This window comes from Lampetra fluviatilis, chromosome 18, assembly GCF_964198595.1.
Source record: "Lampetra fluviatilis chromosome 18, kcLamFluv1.1, whole genome shotgun sequence".
Classification (NCBI taxonomy): domain Eukaryota; kingdom Metazoa; phylum Chordata; class Hyperoartia; order Petromyzontiformes; family Petromyzontidae; genus Lampetra; species Lampetra fluviatilis.
The window spans coordinates 8736556-8761612 of NC_136292.1; the positions used below are offsets into that span (position 1 = coordinate 8736556).

The 25057-nt window shown below is 46.7% G+C and overlaps 1 protein-coding gene across 4 annotated transcripts in view; it reads left to right on the top strand.

Moving 5' to 3' along the window:
• Positions 1-794: 794 nt before the first annotated feature.
• LOC144937200 (protein cornichon homolog 1-like) overlaps positions 795-25057 on the top strand; it is a 30717-nt gene continuing 6454 nt past the window's right edge. The window contains exons 1-6 of one of the 4 annotated variants that reach the window (XM_078864540.1): positions 795-836; positions 3199-3754; positions 8046-8114; positions 9670-9717; positions 18208-18291; positions 23946-24089. In XM_078864540.1, the coding sequence (XP_078720666.1) occupies positions 3674-3754; positions 8046-8114; positions 9670-9717; positions 18208-18291; positions 23946-24089 (426 nt within the window). In that variant the 5' untranslated portion in view covers positions 795-836; positions 3199-3673. Of the gene's footprint in view, positions 837-3078; positions 3755-8045; positions 8115-8794; positions 8913-9669; positions 9718-18178; positions 18292-23945; positions 24090-25057 lie in introns of those variants that run through there. The other 3 variants (XM_078864539.1, XM_078864541.1, XM_078864542.1) reach the window with 3 other exon arrangements.

Genomic DNA, 25057 nt, shown 5'->3' on the forward strand with positions numbered 1-25057 from the left:
GGTCTCCCCGTTTACAAGCGGCTGTGATCATTGCCGTGATAATCGCCTCGAGCGAGCGGGCTGGGCGGATTGCCACGCCGCGGGGCCGTGAGAGGTGGCCACGACTTAGGGTGGCCTTCATCCAGCGGCAGACTGATCATGGCTGACGAATACTGCGTGATGGACTGTGTGTAATGGTTATATATTAATCGCGAGCGTAATTGCGGATAATGTAGATACCTACGACACAATAGATAAGCGGGCACTGTTTCCTTATATCTGCCTCTCCGCGTAAAAACACAGAATAAGTTTTCCACAATCCCTCGGCCGCTACGTGGAGGACACGTTTGTGTTGTACGTGGAGAGACAGACTTGGGAAGGGTATGATTCGTGCACGAGGCTTAGCTCGCTACCAGGCGAGATGACTACGATGACTGGAAGCCGTCGAGGCTACACGTGGCGAATTCACGACGGTGTCGACAGTGCTCTCTCTCTCTCACGGTGGCAATCGGAGCGAAGCTCACGACACTGATGGAGTTTGCCTGATGGCGGTGATGACGGTGATGCTGGTGGCAGTGGTCATGGTACTGATGGTGTCGGCAGCGATGGTACTGTCGATGTTGACGGTAGTGCCGGTGACGTGAAGACGCGGATGGCGACGATGATGGTGGTGGTCGCGGTGGTGCTGCTTGTGGTGACGCTAATGGTTGTGCTGTTCGTGTCGGCACCCCCCCATCTCTCCTCTCCCTCCTCGTCTCTTCTCGGGTCGGCGTGATCCGTACTCGCTCGCTCACTCACACACTGTGCCATAGCAGCGGGAGTGGTGGTGAGCGGGGGTGAGTGGGGAGCTGGCGATTGTGAGTACCGCAAAGCTCACCCATCGTGAGGTTTTGGGTGATGCGTTGTGGGGAAATAGCTGGTGAGCTGGCGATCAGTGAGTAATGTGCGTCTTGAGGAGTACTTAATATAATAGTCGTGGGATTGGTGAGGGTGGGTAGGTGAGTGGTGTGGGAGGCTGGCTTAGCTCATGGTAAGAGGTTTATAAAGTGAGGAGTGAGATGGTGAGCAGCTGAGTGATGATAATCTGAGCATTTAAATGTTGAGATACTGAGGAGGTGAATGGTAATTAGTGAGGTTAGTGAGTGCGTATTAGTGTGTGTGTGTAGCGAGTGGTATGAGTGGTGTGAGTGGTGAGCAGGTGCATTGCGTAATATTGAGAGATTGAAATAGGTGCGCTGAGTGGCGAGTCATGATCAGGCGGTGAGTGGTGAGCTGGTGAGTGGGTGAGCACGACACGAGAAATGTTGAGCGAAGTCGTGACATGAGATAACGGCGCACGGTGATCGTGGTGAGTGGTGAGAGGGTTAGTGGTGAGAGGGTGAGCGGTGAGAGGGTGAGTGGTGAGAGAGTGAGTGATGAGAGGGTGAGTGATGAGACGGTGAGTGATGAGACGGTGAGTGATGAGACGGTGAGTGGTGAGAGGGTGAGTGATGAGAGGGTGAGTGATGAGACGGTGAGTGGTGAGAGGGTGAGCGGTGAGAGGGTGAGTGATGAGACGGTGAGTGATGAGAGGGTGAGTGATGAGAGGGTGAGTGATGAGAGGGTGAGTGATGAGACGGTGAGTGATGAAAGGGTGAGTGATGAGACGGTGAGTGATGAGAGGGTGAGCGATGAGACGGTGAGTGATGAGAGGGTGAGCGGTGAGAGAGTGAGTGATGAGACGGTGAGTGATGAGAGGGTGAGTGATGAGACGGTGAGTGATGAAAGGGTGAGTGGTGAGAGATTGAGTGATGAGACGGTGAGTGATGAGACGGTGAGTGATGAGAGGGTGAGTGGTGAGAGGGTGAGTGGTGAGAGAGTGAGTGATGAGACGGTGAGTGATGAGACGGTGAGTGGTGAGAGGGTGAGTGGTGAGAGGGTGAGTGGTGAGAGGGTGAGTGGTGAGAGAGTGAGTGATGAGAGGGTGAGTGATGAGACGGTGAGTGATGAGAGGGTGAGTGGTGAGAGGGTGAGTGGTGAGAGGGTGAGTGATGAGACGGTGAGTGATGAGAGGGTGAGTGGTGAGAGGGTGAGTGGTGAGAGAGTGAGTGATGAGACGGTGAGTGATGAGAGGGTGAGTGGTGAGACGGTGAGTGATGAGACGGTGAGTGATGAGACGGTGAGTGATGAGACGGTGAGTGATGAGACGGTGAGTGATGAGAGGGTGAGTGATGAGACGGTGAGTGATGAGACGGTGAGTGATGAGAGAGTGAGTGGTGAGAGGGTGAGTGATGAGACGGTGAGTGATGAGAGGGTGAGTGATGAGACGGTGAGTGATGAGACGGTGAGTGGTGAGAGGGTGAGTGATGAGAGGGTGAGTGATGAGACGGTGAGTGGTGAGAGGGTGAGTGATGAGACGGTGAGTGATGAGACGGTGAGTGATGAGAGAGTGAGTGGTGAGACGGTGAGTGATGAGACGGTGAGTGGTGAGAGGGTGAGTGATGAGACGGTGAGTGGTGAGAGGGTGAGTGATGAGAGGGTGAGTGATGAGACGGTGAGTGATGAGACGGTGAGTGATGAGACGGTGAGTGATGAGACGGTGAGTGGTGAGAGGGTTAGTGGTGAGAGGGTGAGTGATGAGAGGGTGAGTGATGAGAGGGTGAGTGATGAGAGGGTGAGTGATGAGAGGGTGAGTGATGAGAGGGTGAGTGGTGAGAGAGTGAGTGATGAGACGGTGAGTGATGAGAGGGTGAGTGGTGAGAGGGTGAGAGGGTGAGTGGTGAGAGGGTGAGTGATGAGAGGGTGAGTGATGAGAGAGTGAGTGATGAGACGGTGAGTGATGAGAGGGTGAGTGATGAGAGGGTGAGTGATGAGACGGTGAGTGATGAGAGGGTGAGTGATGAGACGGTGAGTGATGAGAGGGTGAGTGATGAGAGGGTGAGTGATGAGACGGTGAGTGGTGAGACGGTGAGTGGTGAGAGAGTGAGTGATGAGACGGTGAGTGATGAGAGGGTGAGTGATGAGACGGTGAGTGATGAGAGGGTGAGTGATGAGAGGGTGAGAGAGTGCGTGATGAGAGGGTGAGTGATGAGACGGTGAGTGATGAGAGGGTGAGTGGTGAGAGAGTGAGTGATGACACGGTGAGTGATGAGAGGGTGAGTGATGAGACGGTGAGTGATGAGAGGTTTAGTGGTGAGTGGGTGTTTGTAAGACTCGTTCGGCTCCACCCCGCCCTCCCAGGGCTCAGTGGTACCCCAGCAAAGCCCCCACCGCCTCCGGTTTGAACAATCGAAGCGCGGCGCGGCTCCTCAAGTCTCTCTCCACGCCGTGAGTGCTCGCACCCATTGTTTCCTCCGCGGGCACCCTTGGCACGAATTCTGCGATCATAATTCATATTATTACAAGGATTAGGGCCGTTGAAATTTGTTCGACGTTCGTTTTTTTTTCTTCTGAAATCAACGGAGGGTGGCTCTAAATTAAGAACATATTAATTAAGTCTTCCAAACCCTCAACCGTCGGTCGTGGTGTAAAAAAAAAATATTAGACGTGAAAAGTAGTTATATTAATAATAATAGGAGACAATAAGGAATACGGGCCGGTGCAGAAGACGGCTTTGGCGACGAAGATTCCACAGCGAGCAACGGAGCGTCAGTGGCACGGGGAAGACGCAACACGGCGGCAGGCAGGCAGGTGGTGGCGGTAGTGCCTCGCGACCATGGCGTTCAGCTTCTCCGCCTTCTGCTACATGTTGGCCTTGCTCCTGTGCTCTACGCTCATCTTCTTCGCCATCTGGCACGTGAGTGATGCTGCTGCTGCTGCTGCCCGCACAACGCGCTGCACCGAATTGAGTGCCGGTGGCTCGCGCTTGGCTCGTGGGAGACTTGCCCGGGCGAACAGTACTTGGGCTGCGAGGTAGCCAGTTGATGCCAGTTGCAGCAAATGATGATTGAATCCATCTGTGTGGCGCTTTGAGTGTAACCCGTCCAGGATGCCTTGTGAGCGTTTGTCTGGCTTTCCCGCCGTTCATCTCACGTGAAGCCGATCGGGAGCGTGGCGTTGTTCAAACATCTCATTGCAGGGCCCTCCGGGTAAACATTGGGCATTACGAGTACTGCTGTATTGTTTATCTCAAGTGGTGCAATGCACGTGTATGTGTGTGCGCTTTTGGGGGAGCGGTGGCGCAGTGGTTAGCGCACTACGCTATGAAACCGGCGAACAGAGTTCGATTCTCGCTCAATGACCAATAACAGTGGCGAATATCTGAACCGGTCCAAGACCTCCCCGAGGCTGACTCAGCCTTAAATGGGTACCTCTGGTGCGATGTGTAAACATCAGAACCCGGTGAAACAAAGGCGAGCGGGCGCGGTGCTGGCCACCCACCCCCTGGTGTGCCGTGTCGGCCTTCATAGGTGCTTCGCTAACAGCACTTGCCCCAACAGTCTGTTGAGGCTATACGTGGGATCTCTGTCTTGTGGGTGGTGATGAATCCGCGGTGACTGAACTCGCGTTTAACATCCGACCGCTCCGTGCTCTCGGGGGAAACCGCACGTGTAGACCGTGCAGGGCTCACTCATTGCAGTCCAGAGTTCATTGGCCAAGCATCCCGCCGCCAGACCCGCGTCAAACGTAATTCCAAGACACTGAGGCTTGTTGGGGTAAATTATTTTACACGATCGTTCATATTCAACCGTGCTTTGCATGATTCTCGGCTACCACCGGTGGCGAGCGATATCCGGACCGGGTCCGAGCCACCGCAACGCCACGCCACCTCGCCAACCCGCGTGCTGTGGACCAGCGTGGTGAAGTATGGTCAAACGACCTCTGCGCCAGACACGGCGTGAAGAAGAGGTGTCATCCAGCAGTTGATTGAGAAAGGGCTGTAAATCCGTGATGTAGGTGATCCCAATTGAAAACATTGCAAGGCGGATTAGGATGATGCGTCGTGGGGAACTCTGGCTGCTGTGGCACTTACATTTAGAGTTGTTAATTTTTGGAAAATGAAGCTAAATAATGAATCATGTGCGGTCGTGTCTATTAATAGTGGAGTTTCTTCACATCGCGTGATGCAAATCAAATTTACACGCGGCCCACTTGGTCTGTAACGGCGTCAGGCCGGTGTGGTAACGAACTTCAACTTCGACGCGAGAACACGTCGAACAGGCAGATTGTTGATAATATCATTACTATTACAGCTGTATTCGTAATTAATAATTTACAGCTCTTGGCATTCCACTGCTGGATGAAGGCCTTTTCGACACGCTACGTCGCTCGTTGAGGTTGTTTAGCTATACGTCACCAAGCTGGTCAGTGCGGGTTGGACAGACGCTGACCCATGATGATGAGTGTTGTTATGATAATTGCTTTTTTACCCTTTAATCTGGCAACAAAACTGACACCTTTATTACAAGCAGTCATGTTTGCATTGACCACAATAACTGCGGTCGGAATGCAAACAAAAAAACACAACTCTGATAATCTATGCATTGTCCTTGAAATTGATTGGTCCACACCCGAGACAGCTTTTCTAGAGCCTAGTCTTACATGGTGTTGGACCAGATGACGCCATGGTGTTGGACCAGATGACGCCAAAAGGCGTCATCTGGTCCAACACCATATGAGACTAGGCTCTAAGAAAAGCTGTCTCGGGTGTGGACCAAGCAATGTCAAGGACAGTGCATACATGATCAGAGTTGTGTCTTTTTTTGGTTTGCATTCCGACCGCAGGTATTGTGGTCAATGCAAACATGACTCCTTGTAAAAAAAAGGTGTCAGTTTTGTTGCCAGATAAAAGGGTAAAAAAAAGCAATTATCATATTTTGCTACTGGCAAAGGAGGTTCCAATGGTGAGTGTAGTTATATTTGACAATTCAACACGCAGGCTTTCGCGACCAACATTATTCATAATAAACGTTTTTGGGTTAGATCGCGTTATTTATAAATGTGTCGCAACCCTCCACCACCCGACACGGCCAATCAGTAAAACATGTGTCACGTTGACAAAAGACAAATAGTTCACTACTTTAGCCCAGAGGTCGCAAACGGGTTTTGATTCCTTACCCGTACCCGGCCGCACCAGGGTCGCAAATGGGTACCCGTACCCGTACCCGAAATGAGTGACAAACGGTTACTCACCAGTGACTCACGGCCTACCCGTACCCGGCCGCACCAGGGTCGCAAACGGGTACCCGTACCCGGCCAGGTACGGGTAGCCGGGTATCGGGTAGGGTACGGGTATCGGGTACCCGATTGCGACCTCTGCTTTAGCCCACCGGTGTGTTGTGTATATTTGACAATATTGCTCTGGGTGTGACATGACACCATAGGTTGTAGAGTACAGCAGTGGGAGTCCACGCCGCTCTGCGCATCCTCCGCCGATTCCGCTTTGTTCGTCAATGTCCACGTCCCTTGTCCACCGAGCGGCAGGGAGGCGCAGTGGAAACTCTCGCTCCTCACAGAAACGAGTGCCTGGGTTACGTGTGGAGTGTGTATGTTGTCCCCCTGCTCTGCATGGGTTTCCTCCGGGTTCTCCCTTGGCTGAAAACACACCACGCAATGTAACGGTATTGTCCAAACATCCCAATGCAAAAAACGTATTACCGACACATTACTCAATTAGGGTTGCACATAGCAGCAACTGCGCCCCTGATGAGAAAACTTAGCAAGACCCTCCTGAAAAGGAGTCTTGAGTGAACAGGCAGAATGCAACGCAATGTGTTGCGCATTAGAGAACATACACGAGTTAGACATCTCCTTCAATGTTTGGGAAGTCGGTGGGGCTTGGGCAGCTCTCTGGAATGGATGATGTCTGGAGTTTGAGTCGAATGACTCAGCGATGCAATCCGCCGGCGTGCAGGTGCCAGACCTGTCGATGCGTTGCGAGACTCTAAGAAGTAGCAACGGCTTGGGGGGTGCCTTAATACAGCAGCGGATAGATCAGGGCTGATGATATTCTTAGGTTTTTTCGGTAAAGTCACGTAGGTAAAACATTAAAATTAATGAAAGTAAAATAAAATAAAAATCACGACGTTTCGGAGGCATTTTATTTTATTTTACTTTCATTAATTTTAATGTTTTACCTACGTGACTTTACCGAAAAAACCTAAGAATATGAATCCTTGCAGTCACGAAAGCTTCAAATCTAGAATTGATGGCTGATGATGATGATGCCGGGTAACACCAGGAGCGGACGCCTGCTTCACTTACACCGAATTTTATTCGGCAGCAAAGGCTGACTCTCACTCGAGGTGTTTTGCGCAAACCTCCTCATTCGCACGTGTGTCTCAGATAACCCCCCTTACATAACCGCGAGCATATGCCACCGAGCGACGGGTTAAAGGGGACATCGGCTGCAGCACACGGCTGGTGATCTGGCAGTCGGGCGTGGAGATTAATTGCAGAGTCAGCCAACCTGCTATTATAAGTAATGATTACCTGAAGTGGTGGGCTATCATTAGCCCCGTTGCTCGTCTGCCTGTAGCGATGGTGGCCCTCTGCGGAAGAGGAGGCGGCGTTTCGCGCGCCCACGCGCACGCCGATGCCGCTCATTGTCGCCGATGCCGTTCCATTGCATGCTTTGTGCCAGGGGTAACAATGGCAGTTTGTATCGAGTCGAATACTGGTGTGGGTGTTTAATACCCAATAACTTAAGCCATGGGTTTGCATAAAGCATGTTACTATAATGCGTTCGTATGTACACAGCACTGCACTGCGTGGGTTTGTAGCGCACTGCATGCGTATCCATGTCGTGAATTGCATGTAGTTTCTTGTTGCTGCGCACTAAATGTGTCTGCATATATCACATCGCGTTTATAATTAGCAGGTGTACTGGAATGTACTTGTGCACGTTGCATTGAACATGCATCAGACGTGTACTGCACGGGTTTCAATACATCTGTGTGCTGCATGTGCATCTATATAGCCGTGCACTGCTTGGGTCTGCATAAGACGTGCTGCATGAATTTGCATAAAGTCGTGCACTGCGCTAAGTGCAAGCCGCGATGTAAATTCACGGAACGTCGCAGTCTTGAGCACGGTCCCCGCGAGCGAACAATGTAACGCCTCCCTCCCTCCCCTCCTCCTCTTCACAGATCGCTGCTTTCGACGAACTCCAGCGCGAATGCACGAGTCCCCTCGAGCACAGCAACGTGTTGAACAAGGTACGGGCAGAGTGGGCAGAGAGGAACGAGGTACACCACGCGGAGTGGACAGAGAGGACCGCCAGCCCCGCCGGACGACTCGGAGAAAGGGGAGAGTGCCACGAGGCTCTTAACCCACGCGCCGTGGTGCCAGCCCCTTTGCCAGCTCGTGGGTCCAGTATTTGGAGGGATGGTGGCATATTCATGACCAACCCTGTAGCTTGACCTGGTTTCAACGGAGAGTGAGGGGGGGGTACACGCATGCAGAGGTGTCATGACATTTTTCCGCAGTCCGATTTAAATCCTTTTTTTTTTACTCGAGTCGGTTTCCCGTCAAGTAGTCGCACACACGCAGAAATCGCACGCGAGTAACGCTTACACGCGAATTTGTGGCTTGCCAATAGGAGCTTAGAAGGGGCATCTGATCCTTACGCAGGAGGAGCTCAGCCCCCTCCAGCCCTCCCCGGTGTTACCGTCCGGAACAGCCCACCTGAGTCTTGTCAGCCGCAACATTTCCTTGCGGAACCGCTCTGGCTTCCTCCCCGAGCTGAGCGCGAAGATAATGACTCGCTGCCTCCACGCACCAATAAACGAGTTCACCTGCACGCGTCACTTGCGACCCCACAAGTGACGGTGGCGACACGCACAGAGCCAGCGCCCTCGGCTGGCATCGGTGCCAGGCCAGGTTTCCCACGTGGAGTTTCATGCCAACAAGTTAATTGACTACCCTGGTGTTACGCAATTTGTAGTGCCTTTCGGGCCGGGATGATGCGGGTCGTCCCTTGGCACCAGCTCGGAGTGTTCCGCAGGGGCGTCGTGGTGGGAAGCTCGCATTAAACACCTCTGTCAATTGTGCGCACGATAGAGATTTCGTACAGTGACGATGCAAAAATAAATACCGTTCAAATATGCCGCATAAATATATGACAGTGATGCGTAAGTAGAAACAAAGAACCCACACCAAAAGTATTAATTTCCGCAAAAAAAAGCAGAGTGCAAGGCTTTTGACAATTTGGATAAAATCCACACACACGGAAAGTCCTGGCGGAAACGATTATAGCAGCAATTGCTTTTGAACATCGGCACCTGGCAAGATAATGGCACAAGCCCTCCACGCTGTGCTATACACACTTACACGGTGTACACAGGTGCAGGGCAGCACGGCGAGAGGGAGTGTGGAATGTATTATTAATGCTCAGCCTCGGTAAAGTAAATAACACAAATGTTCTCCTAGTTGGCGGGTAAGTGCAGTCGGAGCGCGGTTACGCTTCATCCGAAGTGCCCGCGTATTGATGGGGGCTTCAGAAGATCTGCCCTTTTAACTCCACACACGAGCCGTTTTAATCGCGTTTCACTGCAGATATGCATTTGTTTATTGAAGCGATCTGATGGTAACATAGCACACGTGTTTCTGTTCCATGAGCTAATGCATGCTGCGTGTGAAGTCTAAATCGAGTGCGTAAATGAACAGATATTGTGAACGTGTTCATAATTATACTTATTGAAATGGCGCGTGTGTGTGTGCGTGTGCGTGTGTGTGTGTGTGCGTGCGCATGATGCTGTCGCCTGCATGCAGCAAGAGCGGATGAGGAAAATTGAACGGATCTGCCGCATGCTGAGACAGGTTGGCTTAACCCCTCGCCCGCCCGTCACACCATTGTTTGCGAAGAGAGCGCCGTGTTCTTTGTCTTGCGTGGAGCGGGCTTGCTGGCTGGCCTATGGAAGACGCGCCCGTATATCGAGGCCCGTGTGAGCCTGGGCCCCCCGATAAATCGCAGGAACGTTCGCTCGCAGTGCTCCGTTCCCACGGGCGCTCCAGGCTGTGCTGAGTCTGCAGCTGCTTTCTATATTGAGTTGAAGGCAACAGATTATCCCCAGACGCGGCGCAGTCAAATAGTAACGGAGCATCAAAGGAACATTTCGCACGGGCATACAAAGCCGTCCATGGCATTCTTGTCGAGTACCGGAGTTGTTGCGCATTGTTTGGAGACACGCCGTATCTGCAATGTCCCCTACTCCACCTGAAATAATTCCTTTAATTAAGGCAATTACAGCGCATTATGGAAACAATGTTATCATAAGCATAGTAAGACACGAATGCAATTACAAACTTAAATTTCCGGGCCCATAATTCAGCAATCGCAAATCTAAGGCATTTAGGCAATCAGCTCCCAAAATCTGTCGTGAGAGTTTAAGTTGTGATGCGACGAAGAATAATGCACTTTATTCCATGTAAATTTCAAAAGGAAAATACCACTGAGTGCACTCTGCAGCACAATACTTTTCAGTGATGTGAATGTAATCAATTTCCTTCTGAGATAATTCTGCGTAAATGTAGCTACTCAGAAAACAATCGCACTTGGTAATGTAAATCAGGCAGCCCTTGGGGGATTGAAGCCCATACAAGTATGCTGGAATGTCCCGATAATGTAAAATGAAACAATAATTACTGAAGGTATTTAATGAAATAGATTTTGTAAAGCAGTATGAGTACAGTTTATGCGTGTTTCCGAGACAATAATGATAATTTATATTTCCCCCTGCAATGCAACATTTGCTGTTTAAGCATTGGCAAATGTGTTGCTGAAATCAATATTTAACTAAATTAGTTCTTATTCATTTCTGGTGTGTGTTTCAATTTGTTGTTAACTTTGCACAACAAACAATGCACGTATGCAAAACGTAATACATGTCAATGGCACTTCAATTACATTGCAAGGATTTAAATTTCACATTGAAAAATGTACAGCAAAAAAAAAGGTAAATACTTTTAAATGTGCGCTGCCTTTAGACCACGAGTGCATTTTAAAGTTCTAATTGTGTCGAGAAGGGACCTTAGAGCCAAGCACAGAGAACCTGTTAATTGGATTCCACACCGAGAAACGCAGAGCGATGCTGCTCATTGGTAATTACCACGGCGCGCACGAAGAGCCCTGACATTTGGTGCCAGCCTCTCTTCGACAGCACTAATCGCGTTCCATTCAGTGATCTCAATTAATGAATGACAAATGGTTGAATGCTATTTGAATGCCAGTTTATTAATCATGTGGAATACAACACATATTTCTATTGTTTTATTTAACACCCCCCCCCTCCACTAAATTAGCATTACCGGTATAGTGCGTGTCTCGTGCTTGGCCGATGAATCGATGCTGTGATTTAACGGAGAGCACGGTGGCGCGTCGCGAACCTTTGGATCGTGCGACAGCTTTGTTAGCGCTGCTTGTCCACACCTCGTTGAGCCAAGATTGGCAATGCGATTTAAAAAATATATTTATAATTTCGGATCGCGATAGATTTAGCAGCAAGTACCGTGCTGCCGTTTTTCTCGCCGCCGTAATATTATCACAACGGCCACGTAGCTTCGTAAAATCAAAAAAAGATCTGGCCCACTTAGAAATTAGTATTGTACGCATGCATAATTATGTTTGGTTTCTTTGCGTTTGATGTTTTTCGTTGCTTGTCAATTAAATAACGCTCGGGAAAACATTTACGTGACATTTTTTGGTATATTAATCACATGTACGTGTTCAGAGGTTTTTAAAGTATTTAGGATTAATATTCATTCTCTGTCATTAGCCCATTAAACATAACCATACAAAACACAATTACACAAATACGAATGTCCCTTTATTCGTTCCAACCTTTCCTGCAAACTGCCACTGTGGCCGGGAGCAATGACGGGAGGTGTGAGTGTCTGTACCCCAGTACAGAAGAGAAAGCATCCGAAGTGAACAACCAATTACCATATTATTATCATCATCATCATTATTATTTTCTAAATAATGTTTGCCGCGCACGCATTTAAAGGAACACAACTCCTCTGTGGTCACGCGCGTCCTAGCAAGGCTCCCACTGTGCTCACTCCCGCGTCACCACCCGCAGTGTCGTTGATTGCCCGCGTCCCGGGCTCTGCGTGCCCAGTCTCTCACAGTCAGTGGCCGGTAAGCCGGGAGGTTCACCATTCACTGGTGGCCATCGCGAGAGGTCGACTGGATGCGGTGTGCCGGGGCGTGGAAATATTTTCTGGGTCGCCAACCTCTGCTGCATCTGTGATTTAAAAAATATATATATCGGTTATACATTTATAAGTTTTGTCTTTTGTTATGGGACGTCGAAATATCTAGCCAGATGGCTCATCGGTAACGAGATGGGCTCGTAATTAGTAGGTTACGAGTTCAATTCCTGCTTTAGGGTTGTAAGGCCATCATTCCTTTGGGGCCAATAAAAAGAGGACCACTCTGTGGGGTAAGTCGACAGTAGTTGTCCTATGTATAGACTGGCCCCCACTATAGAATGTGGCATTTCCACCACTGACTCAGCTGTAAATAGATGAGCAGCACCACTTGGATTGTTCACTTAAAAATTGGTTATGAATACACACAATGTCTCATTTTGTTATTATACGGATGAGTTTTTAAGCCGTGGTTCTTTACCGTTTGTTTCATTGGCTCACGTTAATGTCGTCATGCGTTTTATAGAAAGAGATCAGCGCTGGTCATTAACTCTGAAAGCAGCAGCCTCTTGGGTCCAGTTGAGTCTCTTTGTCTTCCGACTGCCCCACGACATCCACCGAGTGCCGATGACTCGTGCTTTGTGCAGATCAAAGTGATTCGTGCGTCTTCATTTAGCGTCTCAACAGAATGTCTCATTGTCATCGGCCATGGTCAATCCACTGCTGGATGGAGGCCTATCCCAAGCCGTCACCAACTCTCGCCATCCTGCAAAGCAACAATCCATCCATAGTGTCATTGCGGATGTCACTGTGTATTGTCGGCTCTAGAGGCACGGCGTGCGATGTAACGACATCGCAGGCACCACGTTTATGTGGGTGCAGTAACGGCCCTTGAGGGGCTCGGTGAGCGCTGTCTGACAGTGCTGAGTGGCTCCACGCTCTGCGTGCAGTGCCAACCCCTACAGGATAGGGTGTGAGAGTACCGGCCATGGAAACAGGGTTACTAAAGGCCGTGGCACTCTGGTTGACCCGAAAGGACACGTGAGCGGTTGAGTCTACACAGGGGCCCCCAAAGTGGGGGCTAGGGGTGGTCACGTGTCAGGTGGAGATCCTGCTCGAGGATTCTCGAAGGTGGTTGTGGCCAGGGGCGGAGCCAGCCCTGCCACAGAGGATATAAGCCGGGTCCCCGAGCGGGACCGGCTGCTGTTGTTCATCCTGAATAATCTACATTCTACGTCCTATAAGAGTCATCAACACGTGGACCTGGACCCTGGCCAGAATCCGGTCCGTCGTAGCTAATTCCTGTGTGATTATTGTAGTTAGCCTGGTGGTACACCACCATAGGTTGTTAATGTGTTAAGGGGTAGTGCCCCGTGTGTTGGTTTTAATAAATGTGTTGGCTCCAAGACGTACGTCTGCGACTCAGTTGAACTCACTACACATCCAGCACCTGCTGCACGTGAAATTATTTCATTGCTCCATCTCCTCGCTGGATCTCCGCTTGGATGCGTTCCGTTCCATGGCTGCCATTCCATAATTATTATTGACAACTGTCCAGAATCGTCCCTTCTCATCATCACATGTTCTGCCCAAGCCCACTCACTTTTCTGAATGGTTTGGATGATGTCGTTAACCGTTACCCTGCGTATGTTCTCCAATCGACATGTTCCTCTGTATCTCAGTATACTGTTATGCATGCGTCTCCCCATGCTTCTTTATGGTCTTTTTCATTTTTGTAAAAAAAATCTGGAATGACAGTGTTCATGAACCATGCGTCATAGCAGGTGATATGCATTGAATGATGCTTATGATAAGAAACATGAACTCATTTGAGTCAAGTGAACAGGTACAGCTCACATTGGGAAATCAAATTCTATTAGTTATAAATATTTGCAGCCCTTTGTCAGTCCGATGTTGGATGAAGGCTTCCTTATGATGTGGCTGTTATTGAAGGGTTTTGTTTTGAACCATGCTTCACCACTCTGGGCAATGCTGGTTGGTGAAGGTGGGGCGCCAGGGCCAGTTTCGAGATCACTCGCCAATTATGTTGGCCGTGGCCAGGAATCAAACTCAGGGCGCCAGGTTAGTAGCACAGCACTATCAGGAGTAGCAACTGCGTGCCCTTGGCAGTCGGGTGGCGCAGTGGTAGCAATAATTTCTACAGGTCCTGTGAATCATCAAAGTTACTGTTCAAGGCCAAAACATAGCAATGCTGAAAACTTAGCTGCAAATTACTCAATTGGGATCACACAGCAGTAGCAGCAGCAACATCGCCCCCCCCTACTGCGAACATATCATACGACCCTTCTGAAAAATAGTCTTGAGACTCAGTGAGGCATGCCTGGGTAAACGAGTAAAATAACGATGATGATGAGATTCATAAAGTCCCACGTAGGCGGTCCGTGCGGTTTGCGTCGCGATGGCTGCTGTGGGATCGGCCTGCAACGCACTCGGATTTGTTGGCTCAAGCGGGCAGCTCGGCCGCTCCGATACGGCGCGTCGCCCCTCCGACTAACACCACGAGCACTTAACCTCATCCAGACGGGGTGGTGGGGGGGGGGCGAGGGGAGGGGAAGAATGAGCGCGCCGCTCGTCGTCTGTAGACGTTAAACATCTCAAAGCGTTCGCGGAGAGGCAATTTAATGAAAGGCCTCGGCACTCACGCGTCTTCCTGGCCACTTTGTACGTTTCATGTCCGATGATATGTACCCGTGTTATGGTAATGATATGTCGATCAGTCTTCGCCAAAAAGCCGTTTGTTGCCTCTCTGCAGGCATTGGGAATGGTCCCTCCCTGTGTGATGCTTCATTTATTTGGCAGTGTTTGACGATATGTCAGCACCTGGGCAGGTGGCTCACTCACTGCGCCATTTTGTTTCAGAGCTGCGGTGTGGTGGTGCCAAATGGACCGTTATTACTCGGGTTGTTAATGTTTGGGCTTTCTTTCGCATTACGGATAATTGCATTGAAAGCGTGGTCAAAGACCGGTTCATGATTTGTTGCACATTTGGAAATGTACAGAGCGGTAAACATAAATAAAAATGCTTTTTAACCAGGCAATGAAGGAAAACTGTTACGGTGTCATGGTTAGCGCACTGGACTTGCAATTCAGAGGGCGCTGGTTCAATTCCAACTCCTGGTTCGGCAGTTGACACACTGGGGCAAATTTCGATTTTAAATTTTCTTGCCGTGGTTTTCACACCTGATGATGATTGCTTGTGTTACAATCGAAACGTCGTAAAAATGTTATTGTTTTATTTTTATTATTTTATTATTTGCCTTCTACGTGACTTTACGGAAAGAACCAATAACTTGAACACTGGGGCAAGTTTCTCAAATTACCCTGCTTATGTCCACCCAGCTGTATACATGGCGGGGTAAAGTGTGGGTACACCTATCTCTTCTATAGCATCTGACTAGCGTGGAAGAGTAGACAAACTACCCTCTAGCTCCTCCGTCTGGTGTGTGCAGGCAAGGATCGCACCTTTATCTTATGACTGGGAAAAGATAAGAAAAATGTACCAGGCGGAGACTTAGGCCACTCCGGTTTGTACGTTCACACAAACTGCTAATCGGTGCCTTCATTACTGATATTCTACGGAACCGTTAACAAATTCAGAAATCCATTGCCGGCTTACTGGTTATTACTTAACAATACTCCTTATTACCTGATCATTTAAGCAATGTGAGTTCTCCAGCCTTTAGTTTTGGGTCTTAAAGCAACAAAGTCTCAGGCAGGTGCTTGAATGATGGGCGTTCAAACGCAAACTAACTGAGCTCGGTGTTTCTACAGAATGTCTCTATCAATTTTGTATCACCCACTGCTGGATGAAGGCCTCCTCGTGTTGTGTTGAACGTGGGGGTCGTTTGACCATGATTCGCCATGCTAGCCAGTCGCATAGTTTAGTTGAATCTGTTTAACGACGGAATAACTCAGAATACCAGCGTAGTCTCATTGCGGGTGATGTGGGTCGCCAAAATAACAGTGGCGTACACAGTCGGATCAGGTGCCACTCACTGCTCATGTTGGCCATGGCTGGGAATCAAACTCTGTTATCTGGGTTCATCGCGCAGTTTGCTAACCACCGCACCGACCGCTTCCCTAATGTACATTGGAGAAATTTGCATCGAGGTGTTTTTCATCAAGATGATAACAGCGTGTCAACGGTGCAGTACGTGCAGCTGATATTGGGGTTCGTTGCATTGCCGTTGTCCTTATTAATTACACGCCCCGCAGTATACATTATGCAAATGTGTTGCTCTCAAGATGAAATGTAAGAAAATTGCTACTCTAGACTGATAAGCGTAAGACCTGCCATTACATGTTTGAAATGCTCTCAAACTATGTTGATGCTTTTTAAATCGTATGGTTGGATATACAGGGTGCCAATGAAGGTATCACCCTCCACTCTGATGGCACTGCAATTAGACAGCTGATTGAGTTGTCTGATTGAAATGTTGCAACGTATTTCATATATAATTATTATTCATTTTTTACCGAAATTCTTGAGTGATTTTCAACAGCACGAAACAAAATCATTCAAAACCATCTCACCGGCGATGCTGAAGAACACCTGGGTCTCTCTCTCTCTCTCAGATCTCCATAGGGCACGCAATGCCATGGCAGTGGACTGAAGGCTCGGAGGGATGAGATGCGCACGATAGCACGCTTGCTTGACATCGCGATTGCGTGCAAAGTTCAATCGACCGAGCCCAGTTGGCTGTCTAAATATAATGACTTAACAATGCATGATGATCAAATCAGATTATTTTTATATAGCGCGAGGCTATCACGGACCCACACTATATGTTACTTATTCCTTAGTCAGTAATAGTTATGCAGCAGTGGGTTTTGCCAGATCTCTACTGACACCAGCCTAACTTTACAGGAGGCCTTCTGCCTTCACATTTCTGATGATGATCTGCAGTAGTTTCACAGCATGGTATAATGCATGTTAAACTTCTTTCACACCGTACGTAGCCAACTGTGCTAATCAGAGTTGCGAGAGAAGGACAATAAACTAAACACAAAACTAGTGATGTTGCTATGTGAAATCCCAACCGAGTTATTTACAGGTAAATCTTCAAATTTGGCAAATTTAGACCATAACACCTGTCGTGGAGATGAAGACTTTGCCCTAACGTGCAATTTGGCCTTGATGAACACTTGCCCTTTAACTTTTGCACCAAAGGAATACTTGGAATGGATGATATTTTCCCTCTGGGTCTGATTCTATTATAATCCAGCCAATACACAAAATAGTGTATCATGTTAATACGGGAGCACAGTTGCAAACATAGGCAGCATTTCACGCTGATTATATTCCGCAGACATATCGTCATATTTCAGTAGGCCTTAATGAAGCCTGTCTGGTGTTCTGTGTCTGTTTTTTGCAACAGTAGGGAGGTAGTGTACAGTGCTTAAAAAACGTATTTCTCATTTAAGTGTGCGTGTTCTCATAAAAAAATAACAAACTAATTTAAAACTAGTAATTATCAATAAGGTTTGGATTCACTTATTTTTTATGGATATCATGAGGAAGGGAAAACGTGGATGCATTGTAGTGAGCATTGGCCTGACTGCTGACGAGACAGTGAATGACAGTCCTGAGTTTAACTTCTGTTGATCCAACGCTGAAATCAATGCACTCTGAAAAGGCCGTTGGCTGATGGGATATATAAAAAATTAACCCGTAAAAACAAAGTTTTTCACTATAAATCCTTTATATGCGTGGCATCGGTTTTATTTTATTATTCATTTCTGTTTTTCTTGAGTAAGAGTTTCATTTTTATCACATTGGTATTTTAAATAAAATATGAAAAAAAAATTCCTAAAAAGTGGAAAATGTTTTACATTTTTTTTCACGAAAATAAATTGTCACGCACAACGAGTCTGTGTGCAAAATGTCAGCTCGATTGGATCACGGGAAGTGGGTTAAAAAACGACCGAAAGATTTGCACGGTCGTAAGCGCGCAAGCAAGCAAGTGAACTTAATATAAAGGATTTTAAAAATACGTTACTTTTTTGTTATTTTTTTACGCGGAGGGACGTGAAGGAGGCTTATTGTCTGATTATTTGTAGTGAGTTTTCTGTGTCATCCAGTAATTGGAGATGTCCTCTGCATCCACAGCTGATCCTGCCAGAATATTTCATCCACAGCTTATTCTGCCTCATGTTCCTGTGTGCCCTGGAGTGGCTGGCCGTGGGGGTAAATGCACCTCTCCTGTGCTACCACATCTGGAGGTAACAAATCAAAATTCCTTCGCTCCTTTGCCCTTCCCCATGTGATTCCCCAAGTAACAAACCACCCCCCTGCAAGGTGAAGGATGCGTGCGTTTGACACGTCTCCTTGTCTGGTTACCAGCTACTGCCATACCCTAACTCCACGTGACGTTACCTGTGTAATGGCGGAATAACCGCCACCTGGGGTTAGAGCGCTGTTGCCACCCACTTGGGGGGGGGGGTACACGAACGGCCCTAGGGGGCGTGATTCGGGCAGTCAAGGGAGCGAGCCTTCTGGGAGGTGCCAGAAGGAGGGCGGAGCCAGAGGGCGGGGCAAGGCCACGCTTAACAGAATAAAAGGGGAGCGCCGAAATCGTCGAAGGTCGATTCAGTGGGTAACGTTCACGTTGTCGGGTCGTGGATCGTCAATAGCCTCGTGTTTCGTGGGTTACCTAGTGATAGATACGTCTACAGCAATTAGTCAGATCCGTAAAAGTCCCGATATAAGGAAGTGTTAAGGGGCCGTCCATAAATGACGTCACGCACCTGGGGGGGGGGTCAGACATTTGTGACGATGTGTGACGATGGGGGGGGGGGGGTGAGAAATGTGACGTCACGTAAAAATGCGCAACTTTAAATAAATATAGACAACACGTTCTACTTAATTAAATAGACGTTTTGATAAATGTTTTTTCCTACAACATCAGAGTGCAGCGGCACATTAAATACGCACTACTATGACAATAGTTTAAAGCGATTTGAAGCATGTTTTTTTTGGGGGGGGGGGCAGATCTTTGTGACGTCATATTTGAGGGGGGTCTGACTCTTTGTGATGCCGTGTGACAAGGGGGGGGGGTCAAAAATCGTCCAAAATCGCGTGACGTCATTTATGGACGGCCCCTAATAAACGGGTTGCCTCCAACCACGTAGTGTGTGTCTCCATTCATCAGCACTACACCTGTAACGTAATTTTATTATGAATGTATTTTTATAAATTGTTCAGGCCATATTTTATGAACGGATATTGAATGTATTGAATATTGGTTCATGAATCCCTCCTACGTGACTTTACCGAAAGAACCAAGAAGATATTGGTTCATGTTTATGCAGTGTTTTAGATTTCTGTAACGCGGTTATATTGGTCATGTTTCAATTTGGCTGTGTTTGTTACGTCAATTTACATGATTATATTTGTGATGTTGGTGTCTCAGATCATCCTTTGCAAAGACAATCCTGGTCCTCTCGTGTTCTCGCCTGGTCACATAAATACACGTGCAACTTTAAGGTGGCGACATATATCTTTGATGTTGTGCTAGTTTTCTAGAATAACTTGTAAAGCATTTAATCAAGCAATCGTTGGCATTTAATTAAGACTACATTTGAAGCTTTCGTGACTGCAAGGATTCATACTCTTAGGTTTTTTCGGTAAAGTCACGTAGGTAAAAATATATAAATAAATTTATATAAAAGAAATAATGCTAATTATTAAATGATAATAGAAATAAAATAATAATATTCATTATTATAAGAATATTTGTTATTATATTATTATTTTATTTCTATTCTCATTTTTATCATTTGTATTATTATTTTATTTATTAAATAATATGTATTAATATATTATTACTTTATTTCTATTATCATTGTTATCATTTTATTATTATTTATTTTTATGTTTACCTGCGTGACTTTACCGAAAAAACCTAACAGCATTTAATTAAGAAATCATATTATAGCAGCAACTCAAGGGTTTAATTTGCATGACTGCCCTTGCCCTGTGAGAATGGCAATCCTGCGGCATTGGCCTTTTGTTATGTAGTGACAGTGATGCCAGGAAATGGTAAAAATGTATTTGCATAAAAATAGCTGCAAGCGCCAGTTCCACTGACTCTTAATTAAATAATACAAACTGAAATGGACACTTTTCTATTTGACCTAAACTGCCATTTCTGTCCAAGCGGTTCTCTGAGTCGAGTCTGCATATGAAGGTGAACGCAACATGGGAGTTTTTAAATAAACATAGACATTATTCAAGAGGGCTAATCACACCCCAGTATAAAAAAAACACTCCTGTTTTCACACAAGACACGGGGTTTATACATGACCGGATAGGAGCCGCTTGAGACCAAGAGTCTCTTTTTCAAAGGAAACCTGGTATTCAATAAATAAATACATACATAAAAAAAAAGAAATGCCAACGTGTAAACATTGAATACAACATTTTCGGTACCGACCACCGTTATATTCTTTTGCGACATTGAATCACACGTTGTCAAATCTGACAATGCCTACGCCGTATCTGCTTAGAGTGGTGTGATTGTGCAGGTTACCGACAGACGCAATATCTCTCTAAATGCGTGCGGTGCAGCATGCACTCTGCTGGTCTCTCACGGGCATCTTCTCCCTCAGGGCACGAAGTGAGCTTCACTCCCAGGCACCCTTGTGCTTATGATGCCAGTGTATGTGCCGCATGCATACATTTCTTATAATCCGCCCAGCACAGCTATCGAAGGCATGACATTATTGGATTGGGTTTTTTTCCCCCATAATTTTCTATCATTGAGATGTTTGACCAATACCAGTTATATTGTATGGGTTTTATTTAGTTATGCGAGGAAACCAAAGAACACAGCAGATTTTTAGTGAAATAATATACTCCATTCCTTATGCAATCTCGTTATTGAAATTGGTACATTTCGAATTCACAATGGACCATGTTTTTAAAGAAGAACATATAAATTTTGGGACAGATTGTTGATATTTTCGCTCATTAAGCACTGTCCCATTGGAGTATGCGGCTTCAACCATATAGCGGGGGAATGGTTTGATCAAACATTGTTTACCCAGCGACCTACATTTCTTTGCAAAAGTGAAGTGAATCTCTACAGATTTATCGCTATGTTGGTTTATCTCTGCAACCCAGCCACAGCAATATAACACATCATGTCACCGACTGAATAGGTGTAAGCGTATATTTGCCGCTGACAGGCTTTGTGAGGGAATCATTCTGAGACATGAGAAGAAAACACCTCTGAGATTCGTTGCAATAGCTTATGCAATGTTTTTGAAACAGTGGCTAAAATGCCATGTGGCAATGTGACATCTAGTTTCATCCCTAGCCAGGGTCGCTGACCTTTTTGTTAAAGAGACGTTAAAATATTGGATCGGCAAAGTAAGTGCTCAGTGGTGTGAGTGCTCGACGGTGATAAAGGCCATTTCACAAAAGTGGATTGAAGTGGCCAAAGTGGATTTTTATTTAATTTCATTTCCATGTCCTCTGTTTATGCAGCGAGAGCCCATTGAGATTCACCGTTTGCATTGAAACGGAGAGCGGATGCAGCTGTGGGTATGGCACAATATGTAGAATTTGGTGGATTTTATTTTTAGTTTAGTGGAAGCAAGTTTACAGATATGAGATTTTCTATGTAACGTAGGTTCACACTTTTACAAATAATTTAGTCAGAAAACGTTGTTGCATTTTACAATAGTAAAATGCATTTTACAATAGTAAAATGCAACAAATATAATTTGCCATTGTGCATTGCTTTTGTACTGATAACAAGCTCACATTAATAATTCGAATAATAGTTGAAATTTGGTTGTCAATCCACACTGGTTGATGAAGAGAAGGGGGGGGTTGGTGAAGTTGTGATACCCTGGGTATCACTCGGCACCGATGTTAGCCGTGGCTGCTAATTAATCAAAGTCGGGGTTCGTAGGTTATTTCGCCACCCACCCCACCACACATGCACCACCAGATACAGATCTAGGGGGGGGCGGTTTCTTCATTAGGGCGATTGGGCGACGCACCACCAATGTCATTCAACCACAGAGTCACGCTAGCCGTCACTGTGCCTCTGGATATAGTCCAATCAGCGTCATGCTACGTCCTGTGGAGTACCGCCTCTTTTTGGGCGATTTCCCTCCGGCTGAGAATCGCCCCGAGTGGTCCCATAGACTTACATTCAAAGATGTTTTTTTCGAACGGGGGGCGCTGCAATGCATTCTCTATGGCTTCCGGGAGGGCTCGCACTAACGTGCTTACGTCATCATACGTAAGCACGTTTCATCCAACAAAATTATTTGTCGCCACTTAGTGGAATCTTTAATAAAAGAAACATGAGTGGATTGTATTAATAGTGAGTATAGAAACAAACAAGATGTATTGTAAGAGTCACTTTATTTTTCATTAATATTAAAGAAGTGAAGTTGCCTTTACATGCTTAAGCTGTTAATTTATCCTTTGCATGGGTGGACCTTATCCTTATCAATCATCCAGACATTTGCGCCCCCTGAGAGATTTTGCAGGAGCCGCCACTGTACAGATCCCTGAAAATGTGTGGATATGGTGTTGTAAATTATCCCTCTGCCGAGGTCGTCTTTCTGTAGATGAGCGGGCATTAAGAGCGAGGCTTGGTGGCACACATCTGCAATCTAGCGTCTCGGAGGCAAGTGTTGGTGGATCGGATTGAGATCTGTGAAACTCCCAAAGACGCTGAGCTGCGAGGTAGTTAGGAGATGACAGTACATCTAATGAGCTCATAGACCTGTCTCTGTGGACCTTACAGCGTCATCCCCTTGTGTATGTTGGTCAAGCATCCAATTGCAGGACGTTCTTGAAAAGGAGTCTATTGTTTCGATTTCAAGCTTTCGTGACTGCAGGGATTAATCTTCTTGGTTCTTTCGGTAAAGTCACGTAGAAGGGAAATAATACAATCATAATAAAATAAAATAATAAAAAATAATAAAAATAAAACATAATAAAATAATTCTCCCGACGTTTCGGCCACAACGCAAGCAGCCGTCCGAAACGTCGTGAGAATTATTTTATTATGTTTTATTTTTATTATTTTATTATTTCCATTCTACGTGACTTTACCGAAAGAACCAAGAAGATGAGTCTATTGTTGATATTATAAACATTTGACCAGGTGGCTCAGTGGTAGAGTGAGCGGCTCGCAATTGGAATGGTTGCGAGTTCAACTCCCGTTTGGGGGTTTACTTAGCCTATCATCTATCCGGGGTCAAAAAAATGAATGGCTCTGTGGAGAAGTCAACAGTGGTTGTCCTATGAAAAGACTCACTCTCACCAGAGAAAGATATAAAATTTCAACCACTGGCTCAGAGATGTAAATAGGAGATGGGCACCACCTCAATGCTTGTTTAAACAGCAGGAGATCACTTATTATATTTAGTTTGACTCTGCGCAGCAAATGATGTCCAATGCAGGCATTGCAACGCTCACTCGGAGTGCACGCCGAAGAGTTGGAAGGTGCAGTGTTGCAGGGAAATTGTGAAAAATGGAGCGAGGGATATAACTTAACACTAATGTCCTCAGGCCACAATATAACCTGCGTCCATCATTCTTGTTTTTTTTGTTTACTCTTTGGCTCCTACCTCTTTCATGCCCAGCAAAAATAACCGCACAGAAAGCTGACGCTTGCAACGGCAATCCATCTTTATGCCCCAGTTACGGTCTAATAAAGGCAAAAAAAATCATACACTCCTGGGTGAGCAGCAGCCAACACAATCGAATAAGAGACTCGCGCAGCTTGTAGCAGGGCCCCTTGTAACAACGACATCGCCACGGCGTTGGCGTTGGGTGTCAACGTAACGCCGCTGGCATCACTTTGTGTCACATCTGTGGTGTGTGCCCCTGTCACTTAACCCCACAGGTACCTACGTGGGCCGGCGATGAGCTCTCCTGGACAGTACGACCCCTGTGCTGTTTTGGGCGACGACGCGTTGGCCTACTGTCGCAAGGAGGGCTGGTGCAAGCTCGGATTTTACCTGCTCTCCTTTTTTTACTACCTCTACAGGTTAGTTGGAGATTGGACAAGTTGATGGCTCGCACGCTGATGAAGCAGTGGCAGTTTGTTTTGAGAAGGCACAACAACTGGAAGTTAGATGATATTGAATAATTATGGATTGATAACTGCTTTGTGCATGGAAGCGTGTGAGGGCCACACCTGTTTTTCTATGCTAAATTTGTCCTGGTTTGTGTTTTAAAAGCAATTACTAAATGGTTAATCTCGTGCCAAAATAAATCAGATTATCTTTGACATTCAGTTGGCTTTCATAAGTGTAACCATTACGTGTGCGCAAAAAGTAAAGCCTACGCATAAATTAGCAATAATGTTTGCTCTGCCAGCTCAAAGGGAACTGCACGCGAGCGCTATTCGTCTGGGAAGGGCGTGCTTTGAGTAGCAGTTTAATCTCCCCCGTTACGTGTGGCTGGGTCCCTGGGCTCCCTGCGTATCGCCCACTGAACTGGAGAATCACAGTTTTTGGGGAATGGTGGGCGTGGGGTGGCAATCAACCCTCTGGTGGGCCTTTGCACCACAAAGAATTCTGTCAGCCTGTGATATCTACTGGGGCTGCCTTCACCCTGCGGATTTCCATGCAGTCTGCAGTTACGGCAATTCCAACGTGCTGATTATTTAACTGTTTGCCTGGCAGTGAAACATTGTGGTCCTCAGCATCGTGCCACGACCAAAGAGAAAACAATGAATTGATATTTCGATTTAAAGCTTTCGTGACTGTAGGGATTCATCTTCTTGGTTCTTTCGGTAAAGACATGTAGAAGGGAAGTAATACAATAATAAAAATAAAACATAATAAAATAATTCTCACGACGTTTCGGCCACAACGCAAGCAGCCGAAACGTCGTGAGAATTAATTTATTATGTTTTATTTTTATTATTTTATTACTTCGCTTCTACGTGACTTTACCGAAAGAACCAAGAAAATGAATTGATAGTACACACTTTTTGTTTATCATCATTGC